General features: G+C 44.8%; 1 protein-coding gene across 1 annotated transcript in view; it reads right to left on the bottom strand.

Annotated features, from left to right (window-relative positions):
* The window catches only part of lrrc69 (leucine rich repeat containing 69), a 208,438-nt gene that overhangs the window by 98,110 nt on the left and 93,221 nt on the right, over positions 1-17,107 (bottom strand). Inside the window, exons 3-4 of the mRNA XM_070893857.1 lie at positions 15,332-15,404; positions 13,820-14,015 (exon numbers count right to left, since the gene is read on the bottom strand). Of these exons, the coding sequence (XP_070749958.1) occupies positions 13,820-14,015; positions 15,332-15,404 (269 nt within the window). The remainder of the gene's footprint in view (positions 1-13,819; positions 14,016-15,331; positions 15,405-17,107) is intronic.

Here is a 17,107-nt window from a genome sequence, read left to right as displayed (position 1 = left end):
TCCCTATCAAGAGAACACTTCTCTGACCAGGATCCTAGCTGTTCCCAGGGCAGTGGCTGTTCGGCATGGGAAGGCTTCCACCCATTTGGTGAATACATCCACCAAGACTAGGCAGTACTTGTAACCTCCCTGGGCAGTGGGTAGGGGTCCGATGTAGTCGATTTGGATCGACTTGCCAGGGTCCCTCTACCCTCCTGATATGTCCCATAGACACCTTCCTTTTCTGGGGGTCGGGGTTGTTGGCCGAGCACAGAACTCGCGGACGTCTTCCCTGAGCCCTGGCCACCACCCTGCCTGTTCCACTCGTTGCCAAGTGGTCTCAGGTGCGGGGTGTCCTGCTCCTGGACCCTCGTGGGCCAGCTGGAGGAATTCCCTCCGGTGTTGTTGCGGTACTACCCATTGCTCCCCCCTGAATAGTATGCCTTCTTTAATGGCAATTGCTGTGGTGCCGTACGGGCCATCTATCCTTTCCCCTTTAGCTAGCATGTTCAGGACAGTTTTGAGGATGGAGTCCCAGGTCTGAACCATTTTTAGGTTTGGGGGCAAAGCTATCTCTGCCTTCCCTGCTGTCCCAATCCTGCCCCTAACCGCTGCAAGGAGTCCTGGATCGTACGGATCCCAGAGCTTGCTCGTGCGGGCCCCCTGCTTGACCAACATGTCAGCCTGCTGGTTTCCCTCGCTACGGGGTTCTGTGGTGGAATGTGCCTTCACCTTGTGTATGCAGATATTCCCTTTCTCCCCTACGGCTTTCATGATCTTTTCCAGTAAGGGCTTAATTGCCAGGGGTCTCCCGTCTGCGGATGTGTATCCACAGCGGGACCACATAGCCAGGTACTCCGTATACGAATTGCATGTGAACATACTGTCCGAGCAAATCGTGTATGGGGTAGGGAATTCTTCGGGGTGTGTGACTACATACACCACCGCAGACAGTTCAGCGTGCTGGGCGCTCATAGTACTGGGGAGTTTAATCGCCAGGGCAATGCCTGCCTCGGGGTCATAAACTCCACAGCCTGTGAGTTGTTCACCTGTAGATACCGTGCTTGAACCGTGCACATAGATCTCTCGGGCTGTAGGGTGTAACCCAGCCCGAAAGCCTATGTTAATTTCCCATAGCCTTTCTACAGAACTCCAGTGGGCTGTCCCTGGATAAACCATGTTGAATGCAAGTCTTGGCTCACAGATACCCTTTACCCTTCGGTCCATTTGAGAGAGGAGCAGAGTCCAGCGAGCAATGCGGGTACTGCTCACTGTCCCGTCCTTGATTCTCCTGTCCAGGAGTATTTGGGTGGGCATATGGTGGGTAAGGACTGTGATGGCGGACACCCCTGTGAAGATCAGTGATCTTTTCACAGCCCAGTGAGTGGCTAGGAGGTGCCACTCACAGTTGGATTATCCCTTCACCACGTCCGTGAGTATCCTGGAGGAGTAGGCCACTGGTCTCAGCCGGCCGTGCCACTCTTGGAGCAGTACTGCACTGAGGCTGTCCCCATTGGCTGCTACCTCCAGGAAAAACTCTTTACCCCCATCTTTGGCTCCTAGAGCTGGCGCGGTCTGCAGGTCTTTCTTGAGTTGGATAAATGCTGCCTCGCAACCTTTGTCCCATTCCCACTCCACTCCCTTGTGTAGAAGTCGGAGCAGAGGGGCTGCTGTGGTTGCATAATCCTCAATGAAATCTCTGCAGTACCCGGTTAGCCCTAGAAAAGATCTTACTCCTGTTACTATGTTGGGGGCGGGTAACTTCTGCACTGCTTCCCTTCTAGCTTTGTCTATGGCTCTTTCTCCACTGTGCACAGCCAGTCCCAGGAATTTTACTTCCTTCAGGCCGATCAGTGCCTTCCTGGGCTTTACTTTAAATCCCTCTTCTTTCAGCAGCTCCAGCAGTTCAGCTAGCAAAGGGGCAATGCTCCTCCCCCTCATCGGTGAACAGGAGCAGGTCATCCACATACACGCTGCTGGGGTCTGCTGAAGTTCTTTAAACAGTTGGCCATACACTGATGGAAAATACTGGGGCTGTTGTGGAAGCCCTGAGGGAGACAGTTCCAAGTGTATTGCTGTCCTTTAAAGGTAAAAGCAAACTTGTACTGATCTTCCCTTCTTAAAGGTATGGACCAGAATCCGTTGGAAATATCCAGCACCATGAAGGTGGTCGCGGAGGCTGGGATACTTCCAATGAGGTTGGCGACAGCAGCAACGGTGGGTGCACAGGCGGGGGTGTTACGGTTGAGCACTCGATAGTCCACCGTGGCTCTCCAGGACTTGTCCGGTTTCTTAACCGGCCACAATGGAGAGTTCACATGGGTAGCTATTGGTCTCAATACCCTCTGTTTCACTAAAGAAACCAAGGCTGTTTCCATGTCTGCCTCCGCCTCCCTGGGGAAGTTGTACTGTTTCTGTGGTCGGGTCATATGGTCCCCATCTATGCTAACCTCGACCGCATTTATTCTCCTGCAGTCGTGTTTGTGAGTGGCAAAAGCTGCAAGGTTTTTCCTCACATACTCTTGATATTCTACAGGGGTGTTACTGACCAGTGATTCAAGGTCGTAACCCTCCTTTGATTTCATGGTGCACACCGTCCCTTTTCCCTGTTTTCCCGGGATAACCATCACCTCACTCTCCTGTCCCGTACAGACTGACCCCTAAAGACAGTGGTTTCTTAAATCCACCAGGATCCCGTGGCCTAAGATGAAGTCAGCCCCCAGGATCCCTCTCCCTTCCTGCTCCCACTTCATCAGGACACAAGTCCACTTAGTGTGGAGTGTACCTACATGAATGGAGAGCGGAACGGAGACTAAGCCAGTCTGTTCAGTGTCTGTGAAACCCACCAAGCTGTAGGGGACCCCGTTAGACAGAGGTGAGGTGGCGGGGTTAGCTGCACAGACAAGGGTGTTTGAGGCACTGGTGTCCAGCAGATAAGTCCCTTTCACCTTTTCCATTTCCATCTGAACGGTCGGTCTCCCCCACGCATCATACTCGAGGGCACACAGGTGGACAGGCTGCGCCTGTCCTAGTCACTGTTTTGGTTGGGAGGGGGCAGATGGGATTTCGGTACCGGTGGCAGTGGCTACCTTCCCAGGGCCATCTAACATGGCTCGGAGTGCCGTTAGAAAAGTATCAAATGAGTGGGGAGGGACTGGCTTATCTGTCTCGGTCTTTTGGGCAGGGGCTGGAGAATTCTTTCCTGAGCTATTCTTCCAAGGATTTCTACAATCCTTTCTCCAGTGCCCACTCTTTCCGCACCTGAAGCAGGTACGTTTTGTATCGGAGGGGTTGCCCCCCTCATGGCGCCATTCCCTCTTATCTTGGCTAGGTCGGATTTTGTGAACCCTTCCCTTTTGTGGGTGCTCTTCTGTCCCTCTGCCGTTTCTGTAAGCTAGGATGAGTTGCCTAAGCACTCCCTGTTCTGTGGCTTGGGGATCTCTTGGGTCGAACCAGGCCTCAGCCTTGGACCTTATTCTGGGTAAACTTTTAGCTATTAGGCTTCGGAGCCAGTGTGCTAACTCGTCCGGGCTTAAGTTATCCCTGTCTATGTCCCAACTGCAGGCGCTTTTGTATACAGGCCACAGTCAGTCTGCGAAAGCCTGTGGGGTTTCTCCTGTGAGCTGCACCGTTTTCTCTACTCTAGAAAAGGGACTCCCGTCATTGCAGCCCATTGCTTCTAAAATGTCCTTTTGGACGGCAGCAAATGTTTCCTGTCCTCTTTTGCTATCAGTAGAGAGGGACTGGTACAGTTTGCTGTCTAGGGATAGAAGAAGCACCTTTGCCATTTCTGCATCATCGTACTCATTAATATCCCCAGCCTGTTCCACCTCCACAAAGTGAACCGAGGGGTCTCCCTTTGGAGTCAGCTTTCCCAGGTGGCTTATCATAGCCCTAAGCTGATGGGAGTGTGGGGGACCACAAACTGACTTTCCAGGGGCCTGGACCCCCGGCACTGGTGGGCGGACCAAACTTCCGTTGCCGGACCGGGCACATTGGCCCTGGTTCTGGCTCTCCCTGTTCTGGCTCGCCTCTCTCTCCTCCCTGCTGCCAAGCCGAGCTGAAACTCGGTGCCACAGGTGGTGGTGGTTCACTATCCCTGTCCGCCCCGCAACTGATTTTCCCCTCCTGCTGCTGAACCAGTGTAGTCACCGGTGCCACAGGTAGTGGCCAGGTAGTTTCCTCCTTTTCTTCCAGGTTTACCTGGGGCGTACCCGGGCTTATTAGGCGTACCATGCCTTTTACCTTGGACAGAGCAAGGTTTAAACTTTTAATTTGTTGCTGGCAGGGACCGTGGTCTCCCGATTCAAAACCATTAGTGCGAGCTACTTTATACGCTGCTTGCACATCTTTTAACCTTTCCTGGAGCTCTTTTACTTGTAGGGTGAGGCGAGTGTTTTCCTCCCTCAGTGTCTGTTCATTACTTTTGGCCTCAGTAACCTGACATTGAAAATAGCCCTGACTGTTTTTAAACCTTTCCAGTATCTGGGTCCTTTTCTGTTTTAGCTTATAGAGTTCTCCCGATAATCTTTCTTCTGACATAACCCTTTCCTGGTAGTTCTCTGCGCATTCCCATAACTCTGCCTGTAATGTTTCATTCATTCAATCTAGGAGTTGGACCTGTCGCTGTAGACAGACCAACCAAATTGCTTTCTCTACTGCTTCTTTGTGGTCTCTGCTTGCTGTCCACTGGGCTGCAGCGTCAGCTGGACGCTCAGCGCGCAATACACTAAGCACCCATTCTTTAGTTACATTCACTTTCTTATACACATAGGAGGAAATCCTCTCTTCCATCTTGGTTCTTTGCCCCAAACCAGCACTCTCCATATCACACCCCTTGTACCAGAGTCCTGCCATGGTCGCCATTTTGTAAGGGGGTGGTCTCTATGAGGGGGGCAGGTTCCCTTCTGACCAACTTGAGCGGTTCGAATCGCTCCCACTCCCTTGGGTTCTAGACTCTGAATTTATTTGGGAGGTGTGACAAAAGTGCAAAGGACTGGTTTGATGCAAAAGAACTTTGTTTTTATTACAGTCAAGGAAATACAAGCTTATTACTCTAGTAAGAGAATATAAGGCCAAACTTACAATCGTTCTGATAAGCAACAATATAAGGAAAGGTACAAGGTCAAACTTATAAACTTATAATCACTCTAATAAAGAACCATATACTACGCATTCAAAGGGGGTGACAGTAAAATTATACCTCCCACCTCCCAATGCCTAATTCTAGCTAGGTTGGACTCCAGGGCAGGCAGGGACCATGCTTATCAATCCTTTTGACAGTTAACGGTAGATCGCAGATTCGGGGTTCGCTGGATGCGTTAGGGTCTGCTTGCCGTACCCTGAATGTCGGAGAAGACTTCTAACTATGCAATCTTCAGTTGGGTTGAGTCCACTAATGCGGTATGGTGCATTTTGGATCTGTGGGGTAAGTACCCATTTTCTTTGGCTAGAAATAGATTTCTACAGTCTGTTAGGTAATGTTATATCCGCTGGTAGGTCAGGATTAGATTGTAGAGTGGAAACTTTTCGATTCTTCGATTTTTTCCCGTTGGAATTTCGGTCGAGTTTGGTCGATCGCGGTGATTTTTCCGTTGATACCACGTTGACTGTGGTCGGTTGCTGCTGCGATGGTGATGTTCTTTCTTCCTTCAGGACTTCAGGACTTCGAGGCTGGAGAAGTTAGTTTACAACTATCGCGTTGGTTTCTCTCCTGGTCTTGATGACACAAGCGTGGTCTCGGTTGTATACCCAAGTATGTCCTACCCTCTGTTGGAAACAGTGGCCAGTTATACGATTTCAGTGGTTCAAGTCTGTTCAGAATCCTTTGTATAAACTTGACGGGCTTGGCTTTTCTTTGTAATATTTTGGCGGGCTCATTAAAAGTTGATATGTTTTGGGTGAGTTGATGTTCGAAAACTGTTTCCTGATGTAAATATTAGTTTAGTAATTGCACTGTCCTGTTGTGCTTAGTTTTCGCATACAGGCTGGATTGGGCCTCTTTGTGATGTATATGCTGAAATGGTTCCCCAGACCCATGTTGATGGGTAGCTATCTCTGGGTGATTTTGTGATGTTAATGTCTCTTGTGGAGAAGGATTCTCGAATACTCATTCCTCCAGACAGGTTAACTTAGTCCTCACACCCAGGTAGCCTCACTCAATCAGACTGTCTCCTGCTAGTTCCTTGGGCCCGCCCACAGCCTTGAATTTGGCTTTTAAAAATACAAAATTCTATTAAAGTTCGTAGTTTCTTCCATAAGCACTTTAGGATTCCAAACTTTTCGGTAGGTAGTCTCAAAATAAATTGCCTTTCGAATTAACCCAAACACTGGGAAGGTTCTTGTGAATTTTGCATCCTTCAATCGTTTCTTCACCAATAAGGGGTTAAAGGGCTATGGGGAGCAGGCAGGGAAGTGGACCTGAGTCCATGATTGGATCAGCCATGATCGTATTAAATGGCGGAGCATGCTCGAGGGGTCATATGGCCTACTCCTGCTCCTATTTCTTATGTTCTTATGTTCTCTGACCATCAGGTGTGGTGCCAGAGGACTGGAGGATTGCTAACATTGTAACATTGTTGAAAAAGAGAGAAAGAGATAGACCGAGTAATTGCAGGCCAGTCAGCCTAACCTCCGTGGTGGGAAAATTATTGGGAAAAAAAATCTGAGGGACAGGATAAATCTTTATTTAGAAAGGCACGATTAATCACGGACAGTCAGCATGGATTTGTTAAGGGAAGGTCATGACTGACTACCTTGATTGAATTTTATGAGGAGGTAACAAGGAGGATCGATGAAGGTAATTCATTTGATGTAGTCTATATGGATTTTAGCAATGCTTTTAATAAGGTCCTGCATGGCAAACTGGTCATGAAAGTAAAAGCCCATGTGATCCATAGCAAAGTGGCAAGTTGGATCCAAAATTGGCTCAGAGGCAGGAAGCAAAGGGTAATGGTTGATGGGTGCTTTTGTGACTGGAAGGCTGTTTCTAGTGGGGTTCCGCAAGGCTCAGTAGTAGGTCTGTTACTTTTCGTGGTATATATATCAATGATTTCGACTTGAATGTAGGGGATATGATTAAAAAGTTTGCAGATAATACAAAAATTGGCTGTGTGGTTGATAATGAAGAAGAAAGCTGTAGACTGTAGGAAGATATCAATCAACTGGTCAAGTGGGTAGAACAGTGACAAATGGAATTCAATCTGGAGAAGTGGGAGGTAATGCATTTGTGGAGGGTCATAAGACAAGGGAATACACAATAAATAGTAGGACACTGAAAAGTGTAGAGGAACAAATAGTCCTTGGAGTGCATGTCCACAGATCCCTGAAAGTAGCAGAACAGGTAGGTAAGATGATTAAGAAGGCAGACGGGATACTTGCCTTTATTAGCTGAGGCACAGAATGTAAGAGCAGGGAGGTTATGCTTGAACTGTATAAAACATTAGTGAGGCCACAGTTAGAGTACTGTGTGCAGTTCTGGTCACTGCATTACAGAAAGGATGTGATTACACTCGAGAGGGTACAGAGGAGATTTACGAGGATGTTGCCTGGTCTAGAGAATTTTAGCTATGAGGAAAGATTGGATCGGCTGGGGTTGTTTTCTTTGAGGCTGAGGGGAGACCTAATTGGTGGTGTATAAAATTATGAGAGGCCGAGATAGAGTGGATCGGAAGGACCTATTCCCCTTAGCAGAGGTGTCAATCATCAGGGGGCATAGATTTAAAGTAAGTGGTAGGAGGTTTAGAGGAGATTTGAGGAGAATATTTTTCACCCAGACGGTGGTGGGGGTCTGGAACTCACTGCCTGAAAGGGTGGTAGAGGCAGAAACCATCACCGCATTTAAAAAATATTTGGTTATGCACTTGAAGTGCCATATGGACCAAGAGCTGGATAGTGGGATTAGGCTGGATAGCTCTTTGTCGGCTGGCATGGACACGATGGGCCGAATGGCCTCCTTCGGTGCTGTAAATTTCTATAATTCTATGATTCGAACAGCCACGTTCATGTCTGCAGCCCAGAGCCCTGAATATTCTCATATCATGCCTCCAAGTAACACCTTCCAGCAGCTGTTATACATATCTGCTATACAGTGGACATATATCTGCAGTGGGAGGACCTACACATGGCAGCTGTCAAAGTATCAGCCAACTTCATATCCTACATGTTCAATATATTCATTTTGTTCTGTTTGCATGCAATGTGAACATCCAAAAGTCCCACATCAGGTAGCCCAGGCCTGATGTAGTTCAGGGCATTACCGAAATACCAGTAGTGTGCAAGTCTGAGCTTTGCTCAGTTGATTGCATTCACACCTCTGAATCAGAAGATTGTGCATCAAGCAATCTAGCTTGACATTTCAGTGCAGGACTGAGGAAGTACCAAAATGGCAGATGTACTGTCTACTTTAAACTGGGACACTGTGTGCCTCTTCAAATGGGTATAAAATAGTCCATGGCACAACTACAAACAAAAAAAATCATATAATTGGACATTCATCCAATTGCTATTTGTGGGATTCTGTTGTGCACAAATTGGCTGCCATGTTTGTCTATACATAACAGTGACTACACTTTAAAAGTAGTTCAATTGGATATAAAAATCAATAACAGGTAAAGCAATGGAACCTGTTCTAAGGGTCAAGTTGGAGGGATATAACAATATTTTAAGAAACAACCAGTATGGTTTGCAAGTAGAAACTCCTGGCTCACAAATCCATTGATTTCTTTGAGAATATTGCAAAATAAAATAGATGGTGACACTTCCTATGATATAATTCATTTAGATTTACAGAAATCTTTCGATAAAATTCTAGCTAAAAATTATAATTAAACTAAAAGCCACAGGAATCCAGGGTAGAATAAGGGGCTCTTTTTTTTTTTAAATCTGTTTTTAAAACAGAGTATTCAGGAGAGCTATATGCATAGATTTTATGAATTTGTGTTCCCAGCACAAAGCTTGACGTGATAAGATAGATAATCAGAAATTCATGCATGGAGGTCAGTACCCCTATATAATTTTTCATCCATTAAAGTTCTGAGCCAAAGTGCAAATTTATAAAATCTACCCAATATTGTTGAGCCCAGGGACGATATTAAATGGAGTCGTGCAAAAGTCAGTACTTGGACAATCAGACAAATACATAACAAAATGAACTTTAACACTGATGAATATAAACCAATTACACATAGTTTGAAAAAATATGATAAATAAGTATACAGTACAATGAATGGAACTAAATTAGCACAAGGAACCTTGGAAAAAGAGAGCGTGGAGTAATAGCACATATATTACACTAATTGCCAAGATAATTTGGCAAAGCCATTTTAAACAATATTATACTACGGTATATAGCTAGAAGAGAGGTCTTCAGAAGGCGTGCCAAAGCTTCACAATGCAGTGGTAAAACCGCACTTAAAGTGCAGTGTTTAGTTTTGGTCACTGCACCACAGCATAAAAATATATGTACTTAAAAAAAAACAAATGGTTACAGAAATGTGGAACAAAACTGAGCGCAAGTATAAAAGGGATCAGCGAGGAAGTAAGTTTGGAGAACCTTGAGCTTTACAGTCTAGAATGAATGTAGATAAGGGTGACCTCATAAAGAGATATAAAATATTGAAGGATTGCGGGCGGGTAAGTGGAGCTGCGGGTGGGTAAGTGGAGCTTGCGGGCGGGTAAGTGGAGCTGAGTCCACGGCCAGATCAGCCATGATCTTATTGAATGGCGGAGCAGGCTCGAGGGGCTAGATGGCCTACTCCTGTTCCTAATTCTTATGTTATTATAAATAAGGTAAAGCAAAATTATGACTTCAAAATATCCTAAGTAATACCAGAAAACATAAATGAAAAGTAAATTTAGATCAGATATCAGGAAAAATCAAGGGCTGATAAATGTTAGGAATAATCTAACTAGCACGGTAATAATAGACAAAATGCAAAATGTTGGTTATTCAAAATACAATTAAATGCCATGATGAAAGTATTAATATACCAGAGGAATAAGTAACTTTGGGCTTAATGGCCTTTTCCCATCCCTGTTTTTTCTTAAATTCTGTCATGAAAGAGGCATTTCTTGTTTATTTTTTAAATGAGACATACAGATATGTTGAACTCCCTCAATTATATAGTAATTTAAGAATATCCTTATTTACTGTGACACCAAAATGTTGAATCCACTATCCGTTCCAATAAAAACGCCTGAATATTGCTTTTTTGGTTCAGTGACATGCCTGTTATATAAGTAGGTTGTTCCCTCCTGCAAACAATTAAGCTATAACACCAGGGTTAATCATAAAGGTCATCTTAGCCCTCTAACCGAGACAACAACAAATTCCAACTATCTGTGGAACAGCTTTCTTTACCAATCCATCGCAGTCTGGAATAAATTGCTAACAGCAGTTTTCATAGGTGAGCCAAATATTTTGTTAGTCGGCAATTTCACTCTGATTTTTAGCTATGGGACAGCTTATTTGGCTATGTGCAGATCCTTAACATGCCTATCATTTTGGGGTGAGAGCACATATCAAATTATATATATTAGCTTGACTCAGTTGGTAACACTCTCACCTGAGTCAGAAGATTGAAGGTTCAAGCCCCACTGCAGACTTGAGCATATAGCCCAGACGGACGGTACTGAGGGAGTGCTGCATTGAGGGGAGGTGCCAATTTTCAAATGAGATGTTAATTCAAGGTCATGCCTACCTGCTCAGGTGAATGCAATTATATTCTATGACATTGTTTGAAGAAGAGTTGTGAGTTCTTCCATGCGCTGGCCAACATCCCTCCCTCAAAAAACACAACTAAAACCAGATTATTTGGACAGTCAGCTCATTGGATGATGTGGAATCTGTATGGTTGGAGCTGCGGAATACCAAAGGGCAGAAAACGCTAGTGGGAGTTGTGTACAGACCAGCAAATAGTAATAGTGAGGTTGGGGACAGCATCAAACAAGAAATTAGGGATGCGTGCAATAAAGGTACAGCAATTATCATGGGCGACGTTAATCTACATATAGATTGGGCTAACCAAACTGGTAGCAATACGGTGGAGGAGGATTTCCTGGAGTGAATTAGGGATGGTTTTCTAGACCAATATGTCGCGAAACCAACTAGAGGGCTGGCCATTCTAGACTGGGTGATGTGTAATGAGAAAGGACTAATTAGCAATCTTGTTGTGCGAGGCCCCTTGGGGAAGAGTGACCATAATATGGTAGAATTCTTTATTAAGATGGAGAGTGACACAGATAATTCAGAGACAAGGGTCCTGAACTTAAGGAAAGGTAACTTCGATGGTGTGAGACGTGAATTGGCTAGAATAGACTGGCGAATGATACTTAAAGGGTTGACGGTGGATAGGCAATGGCAAAAATTTAAAGATCAAATGGATGAACTTCAACAATTGTACATCCCTGTCTGGAGTAAAAATAAAATGGAGAAGGTGGCTCAACTGTGGCTAATAAGGGAAATTAAGGACAGTGTTAAATCCAAGGAAGAGGTGTATAAATTGGCCAGAAATAGCAGCAAACCTGAGGAATGGGAGAAATTTAGAATTCAGCAGATGAGGACAAAGGGTTTAATTAGGAGGGGGAAAATAGAGTATGAGAGGAAGCTTGCTAGGAACATAAAAACTGACTGTAAAAGCTTCTATAGATATGTGAAAGAGAAAAAGATTAGTGAAGACAAACGTAGGTCCCTTGCAGTCAGATTCAGGTGAATTTATAATGGGGAACAAAGAAATGGAAGACCAGTTGAACAAATACTTTGGTTCTGTCTTCACGAAGGAAGACACAAATAACCTTCCGGAAATACTAGGGGACCGAGGGTCTAGTGAGAAGGAGGAACAGAAGGAAATCCTTATTAGGTGGAAAATTGTGTTAGGGAAATTGATAGGATTGAAGGCCGATAAATCCCCACGGCCTGATAGTCTGCATCCTAGAGTACTTAAGGAAGTGGCCCTAGAAATAGTGGATGCATTGGTGATCATTTCCCAACAGTCTATCGACTCTGGATCAGTTCCTATGGACTGGAGGGTAGCTAATGTAACACTACTTTTAAAAAAAGGAGGGAGAGAGAAAACGAGTAATTATAGACCGGTTAGCCTGACATCAGTAGTGGGGAAAATGTTGGAATCAATTATTAAAGATGAAATAGCAGCGCATTTGAAAGCAGTGACAGGAACGGTCCAAGTCAGCATGGATTTATGAAAGGGAAATCCTGCTTGACGAATCTTCTGGAATTTTTTGAGGATGTAACTAGTAGAGTGGACAAGGGAGAACCAGTGGATGTGGCGTATTTGGACTTTCAAAAGGCTTTTGACAAGGTCCCACACAAGAGATTGGTGTGCAAAATTAAAGCACATGGTATTGGGGGTAATTTACTGATGTGGATAGAGAACTGCTTGGCAGACAGGAAGCAGAGTGTCGGGATAAATGGATCCTTTTCAGAATGGTAGGCAGTAACTAGTGGGGTGCCGCAGGGCTCAATGCTTGGACCCCAGCTATTTACAATATACATTAATGATTTCGATGAAGGAATTGTGTGTAATATCTCCAAGTTTGCAGATGACACTAAGCTGGGTGGCGGTGTGAGCTGTGAGGAGGACGCTAAGAGGCTGCAGGGTGACTTGGACAGGTTAGGTGAGTGGGCAAATGCATGGCAGATGCAATATAATGTCGATAAATGTGAGGCTATCCACTTTTGGGGCAAAAACACGAAGACTGAATATTATCTGAATGGCAGCAGATTAGGAAAAGGGGAGTGCAACGAGACCTGGGTGTCATGGTACATCAGTCATTGAAAGTTGGCATGAAGGTACAGCAAGCAGTGAAAAAGGCAAATGGTATATTGGCCTTCATAACTAGGGGATTTGAGTATAGGAGCAAGGAGGTCTTACTGCAGTTGTACATGGCCTTGGTGATATTGTGTTCAGTTTCGGTCTCCTAATCTGAGGAAGGATGTTCTTGCTATTGAGGGAGTGCAGCGAAGGTTCACCAGACTGATTCCCGGGATGGCAGGACTGACATATGAGGAGAGACTGGATCGACTGGGCCTGTATTCACTGGAGTTTAGAAGGATGAGAGGGGATCTCATAGAAACATATAAAATTCTGACTAGATGCAGGAAGAATGTTCCCGATGTTGGGGAAGTCCAGAACCAGGGGACACAGTCTAAGGATAAGGGGTAAGCCATTTAGGACTGAGATGAGGAGAAACATCTTCACTCAGAGAGTTGTTAACCTGTGGAATTTCCTACCACAGAGAGTTGTTGATGTCAGTTCATTGGATATATTCAAGAGGGAGTTGGATATGGCCCTTATGGCTAAAGGGATCAAGGGGTATGGAGAGAAAGCAGGAAAGGGGTACTGAGGCGAATGATCAGCCATGATCTTATTGAATGGTGGTGCAGGCTCGAAGGGCCGAATGGCCTACTCCTGCACCTATTTTCTATGTTTCTATGTTTCTATTACATCTTTTTGGACATTCTGTACACAAAAATGTTTGCCATGTTTACCTACATAACAAGTACCCAGACTTCAAAAGTAATCCATTGATTGTAGAGCTCTTTGGGACTTCTGGAGGTTGAGATAAGACATTGTATAAATGCAAGTTATTTCTCTCTATCTATATATAATGGGGTAGAATTTCTATCGGAGTTGTCCCAGTTGCCTAACATAACTTCAGCGGAATATCCACGAAAACCGGCGTTCACGTCATTTTTCCAGAGTTTCCACGGATCTTCCACTGAGGTTACAGCTGATGATTGGGAGGATGAATCCCTGTTGAAATTAATGTTGGCTATATATTAAATCAAGGCACTGGAAAATGTTCTATCATAAGAACTTACTTCTGGAAGTTCCTGGATTTGGTTTCTTGCCACAGAAAGCTTCTTGAGATTAGTCAAATATCCAATCTCATGTGGAAGTGATTTGAGTTCATTGTTTGCTAAATGTAGCTCACAAAGCCGCTGCAGTACACAAAGTTTGCTTGGAATGCTCTCCAGTTGGTTGTTGTTCACATTAAGATACTTGAGCTCCGCCAGCCTGCAAAACAAAAACATGTGAAATGCATTATTTACAGTGGTAGCGTGGTGACCTCTACAGATCAACCCCTTATTTACCCAAGAAAAATGGATTTTAAATTGGATCTAATTCAATAAATCTCCCTCAGATTTTGCCATTTGTTATATTTGTAAACAGAGGGAAAAAGCTGTTCTAGCAACCTTATTGACACGATGCAGAGCTTTTAAGTCGTGTTCCAGCATTTTCATACAATAACAGTCAAAAGTTATCCATTATAGGGACTATATATGCCTTATATCTAATCTGATAGTAACCAATTTACAATACAAAAGAGGCTTTAAAAAAAAATTCTTGACATTAAGAAATAATCAACCTTTTAACTGATGTATCAAAGAACTCACAACAAAACCGAGGTAACCAATGTCAGTAGCAGGCAGTGTATTCCACACATAGGATTTCACTTACGCATGAACTATGTGATCTGTTTATGACCTTTGGAGCCAGCTAGGTGGACTGAAATGATCTTTTCCTATCCTATACATTTCTATGCCCCTATGAGCCGTTTGTCAATGTTGGTGCATTAATCCAAAAAGTTTCAAACTTTCTGAAAGTTAGTGAGTTAATGTCAAGAACTCCTAATTATTATGGATTACTTAATAGAGATTCAAGAATTAGTTATATTAAGATGTCCCTATTATTTAGTGTATATGTACACAGCATGGTGTGGTACTGAGCCATATAAGCCAGAAAGTCTCCAGTTTAGTTTCCAGTAGGTGCTGACTCTTTCAATGCTGGCAATTGCCGATTAAAAGTCAACCATGTGCCCCCTTTTTACAAGGGCACAACCAATAAAGATTGTAAGTAAACAAAAAATGTTAAAGGAACCTTAACAAATTAAATTAAAATTCTATAACCGGTTGTCCAGTAGGTGCTGAGTTAGCTGAGCCAGGACAGCAATTGGTGTGTCATTACTGACCTCAGTGCCCTGGACTGGAGAGGGGAAAAGCACAAGCTACTCAGGGCTCCTGCTCCTGATTCCTATCCAATTTCAACTGCTAGAAAGTGGCCATGCGAGGATGTCAGGTGAGAACAGGAATAACATTGCCCTTTGATGCCACTGCCAATGTTGAACAAATGCCAAACTCACTATCTGGGAACATAAATGAAGAAAGGGTGGGGTACTAGAAGACTGACTATACCAACAGAACTGTAGCCCAGCCACAGTCCTTACCTTCCGGAAAGATGGGGAGGCAATTGTGGAGATAAACAGTTTTCACTTAATGTGGTAGCTTAAGAGATACTATTGTAACAATATAATAGAATAGCAATTCCTCTACCTGTATAGTTCTTCAGGCAATGTTGTTAACTTGTTGTTACACAGGTTCAAGAAAACTAGGTTGTCTAACCACTCTAAAATGACAGGGAAAAATGTGCATTTCTGTAAATGAAAGGATCCTTAAAAAGTGAATAGCAATTGTACAGAATAGTATCTTAGAAACACGCATAGGTTCAATATTCCCCACTTTCTTTTTTCACCATGTTACTGTATAAGGAAATTGCAAATAGAGACTTAAGAAAAGGAGGGAAGCAAAATCAGGGAACGATTAATCCCAGTCTGTTTTTGCTGCCTTACAGTTCAGATAATCTATCCGCCTGCTCCACAACGACATGCAAGCCGTGATCCTGACCAACGGATCCACTACAGACCCAATCCACCTCCGGACCGGGGTCAAGCAGGGCTGCGTCATCGCGGCAACCCTCTACTCGATCTTCCTTGCTGCAATGCTCCACCTCTCACTCAACAAGCTCCCCGCTGGAATTGAACTAAACTACAGAACCGGTAGGAACCTGTTCAACCTTCGTCACCTCCAGGCCAGATCCAAGACCGTCCCATCCTCTGTCGTTGAGCTACAGTATGCGAACGACGCTTGCGTCTGCGCACATTCAGAGGTTGAACTCCAAGTCATAGTCAACATCTTCACCGAGGTGTACAAAAGGATGGGCCTTACACTAAACATCCGTAAGATAAAGGTCCTCCACCAACCTGACCCTGCCACATAGCACTGCCCACCAGTTATCAAGATCCATGGCGCGGCCCTGGATAAGTTGGACCACTTTCCATACCTCGGGAGCCTATTATCAGCAAGGGCAGACATCAATGACGAGGTTCAACACCGCCTCCAGTGCGCCAGTGCAGCCTTCAGCCGCCTGAGGAACAGAGTGAAACATAGAAACATATATAGTGTTGTGTATCTGTAAAGCATGCACTCCCATGTCCCGCCACCAGGGAGCGCATCCCGTGAAGTCCCAAGGGATCCCATCATTCCTTGGGAGCACTGTATATAAGCTGGCCCCTAAGGTCTGTTCCTTACTCTGGAATGTCTTATTAAAGACTGAGGTCACGGTTACTTTAACCTCCCTGTGTGCAACCTCATGTGTTTGGAACACACGGCCCAAGTTTCCACATGATTCGCGCCTGATTTTTAGGAGCAACTGGTGGAGAGCGGACTATTTTAGAAATCGCAATTCTCCACATTTGTTTTTCTGCAGTTCTAGTCAGGTAGAACAGTTCTAGTTTAGAACAGAATTTTTTCTTCAAAAGGGGGCGTATCCGGCCACTGACGCCTGATTTGAAAGTTTCCACAGTGAAAATGTACTCCAAACTAAAGTAGAATGGAGCCAGTGAAGATTTTTGTAGAACTGAAAAAACCTGTTCTACACATAAAAAATTCAGGCGCAGGTTACAAATTAGGCGTCCAGAACGAGGTGGGGGGGAGGGGGGGGGAGGGAACTCATTAAATTCGACAATAAATCCTTATTTATACTTCTACAAATATTATACAAATAAATCCAACCTGAATAAACATTTATAAGCCAAGAAAAGATTAAATAATCCATCTTCCTACCTGTGTGAAAGTGCTTCAGCCAGGGAGAATTCTGCAGCCGTTCGTGCCGCTGAGCGGGAGGGGGAGGGGGAGGGGGAGAGAGAGAGAAAGAGGGAGGGAGAGAGAGAGAGGGGGGGGAGGGAGAGAGAGAGAGGGGAGGGGGAGGGAGAGAGAGAGAGGGGGGGAGGGGAGAGGGAGGGAGAGAGAGGGGGGGAGGGAGGGAGAGAG

Source organism: Pristiophorus japonicus, chromosome 1 (assembly GCF_044704955.1).
Source record: "Pristiophorus japonicus isolate sPriJap1 chromosome 1, sPriJap1.hap1, whole genome shotgun sequence".
NCBI classification, from domain to species: Eukaryota; Metazoa; Chordata; class Chondrichthyes; family Pristiophoridae; genus Pristiophorus; species Pristiophorus japonicus.
Note: the sequence above shows the minus strand (reverse complement) of the source record. Positions and strands in the feature narration are given on the sequence as shown.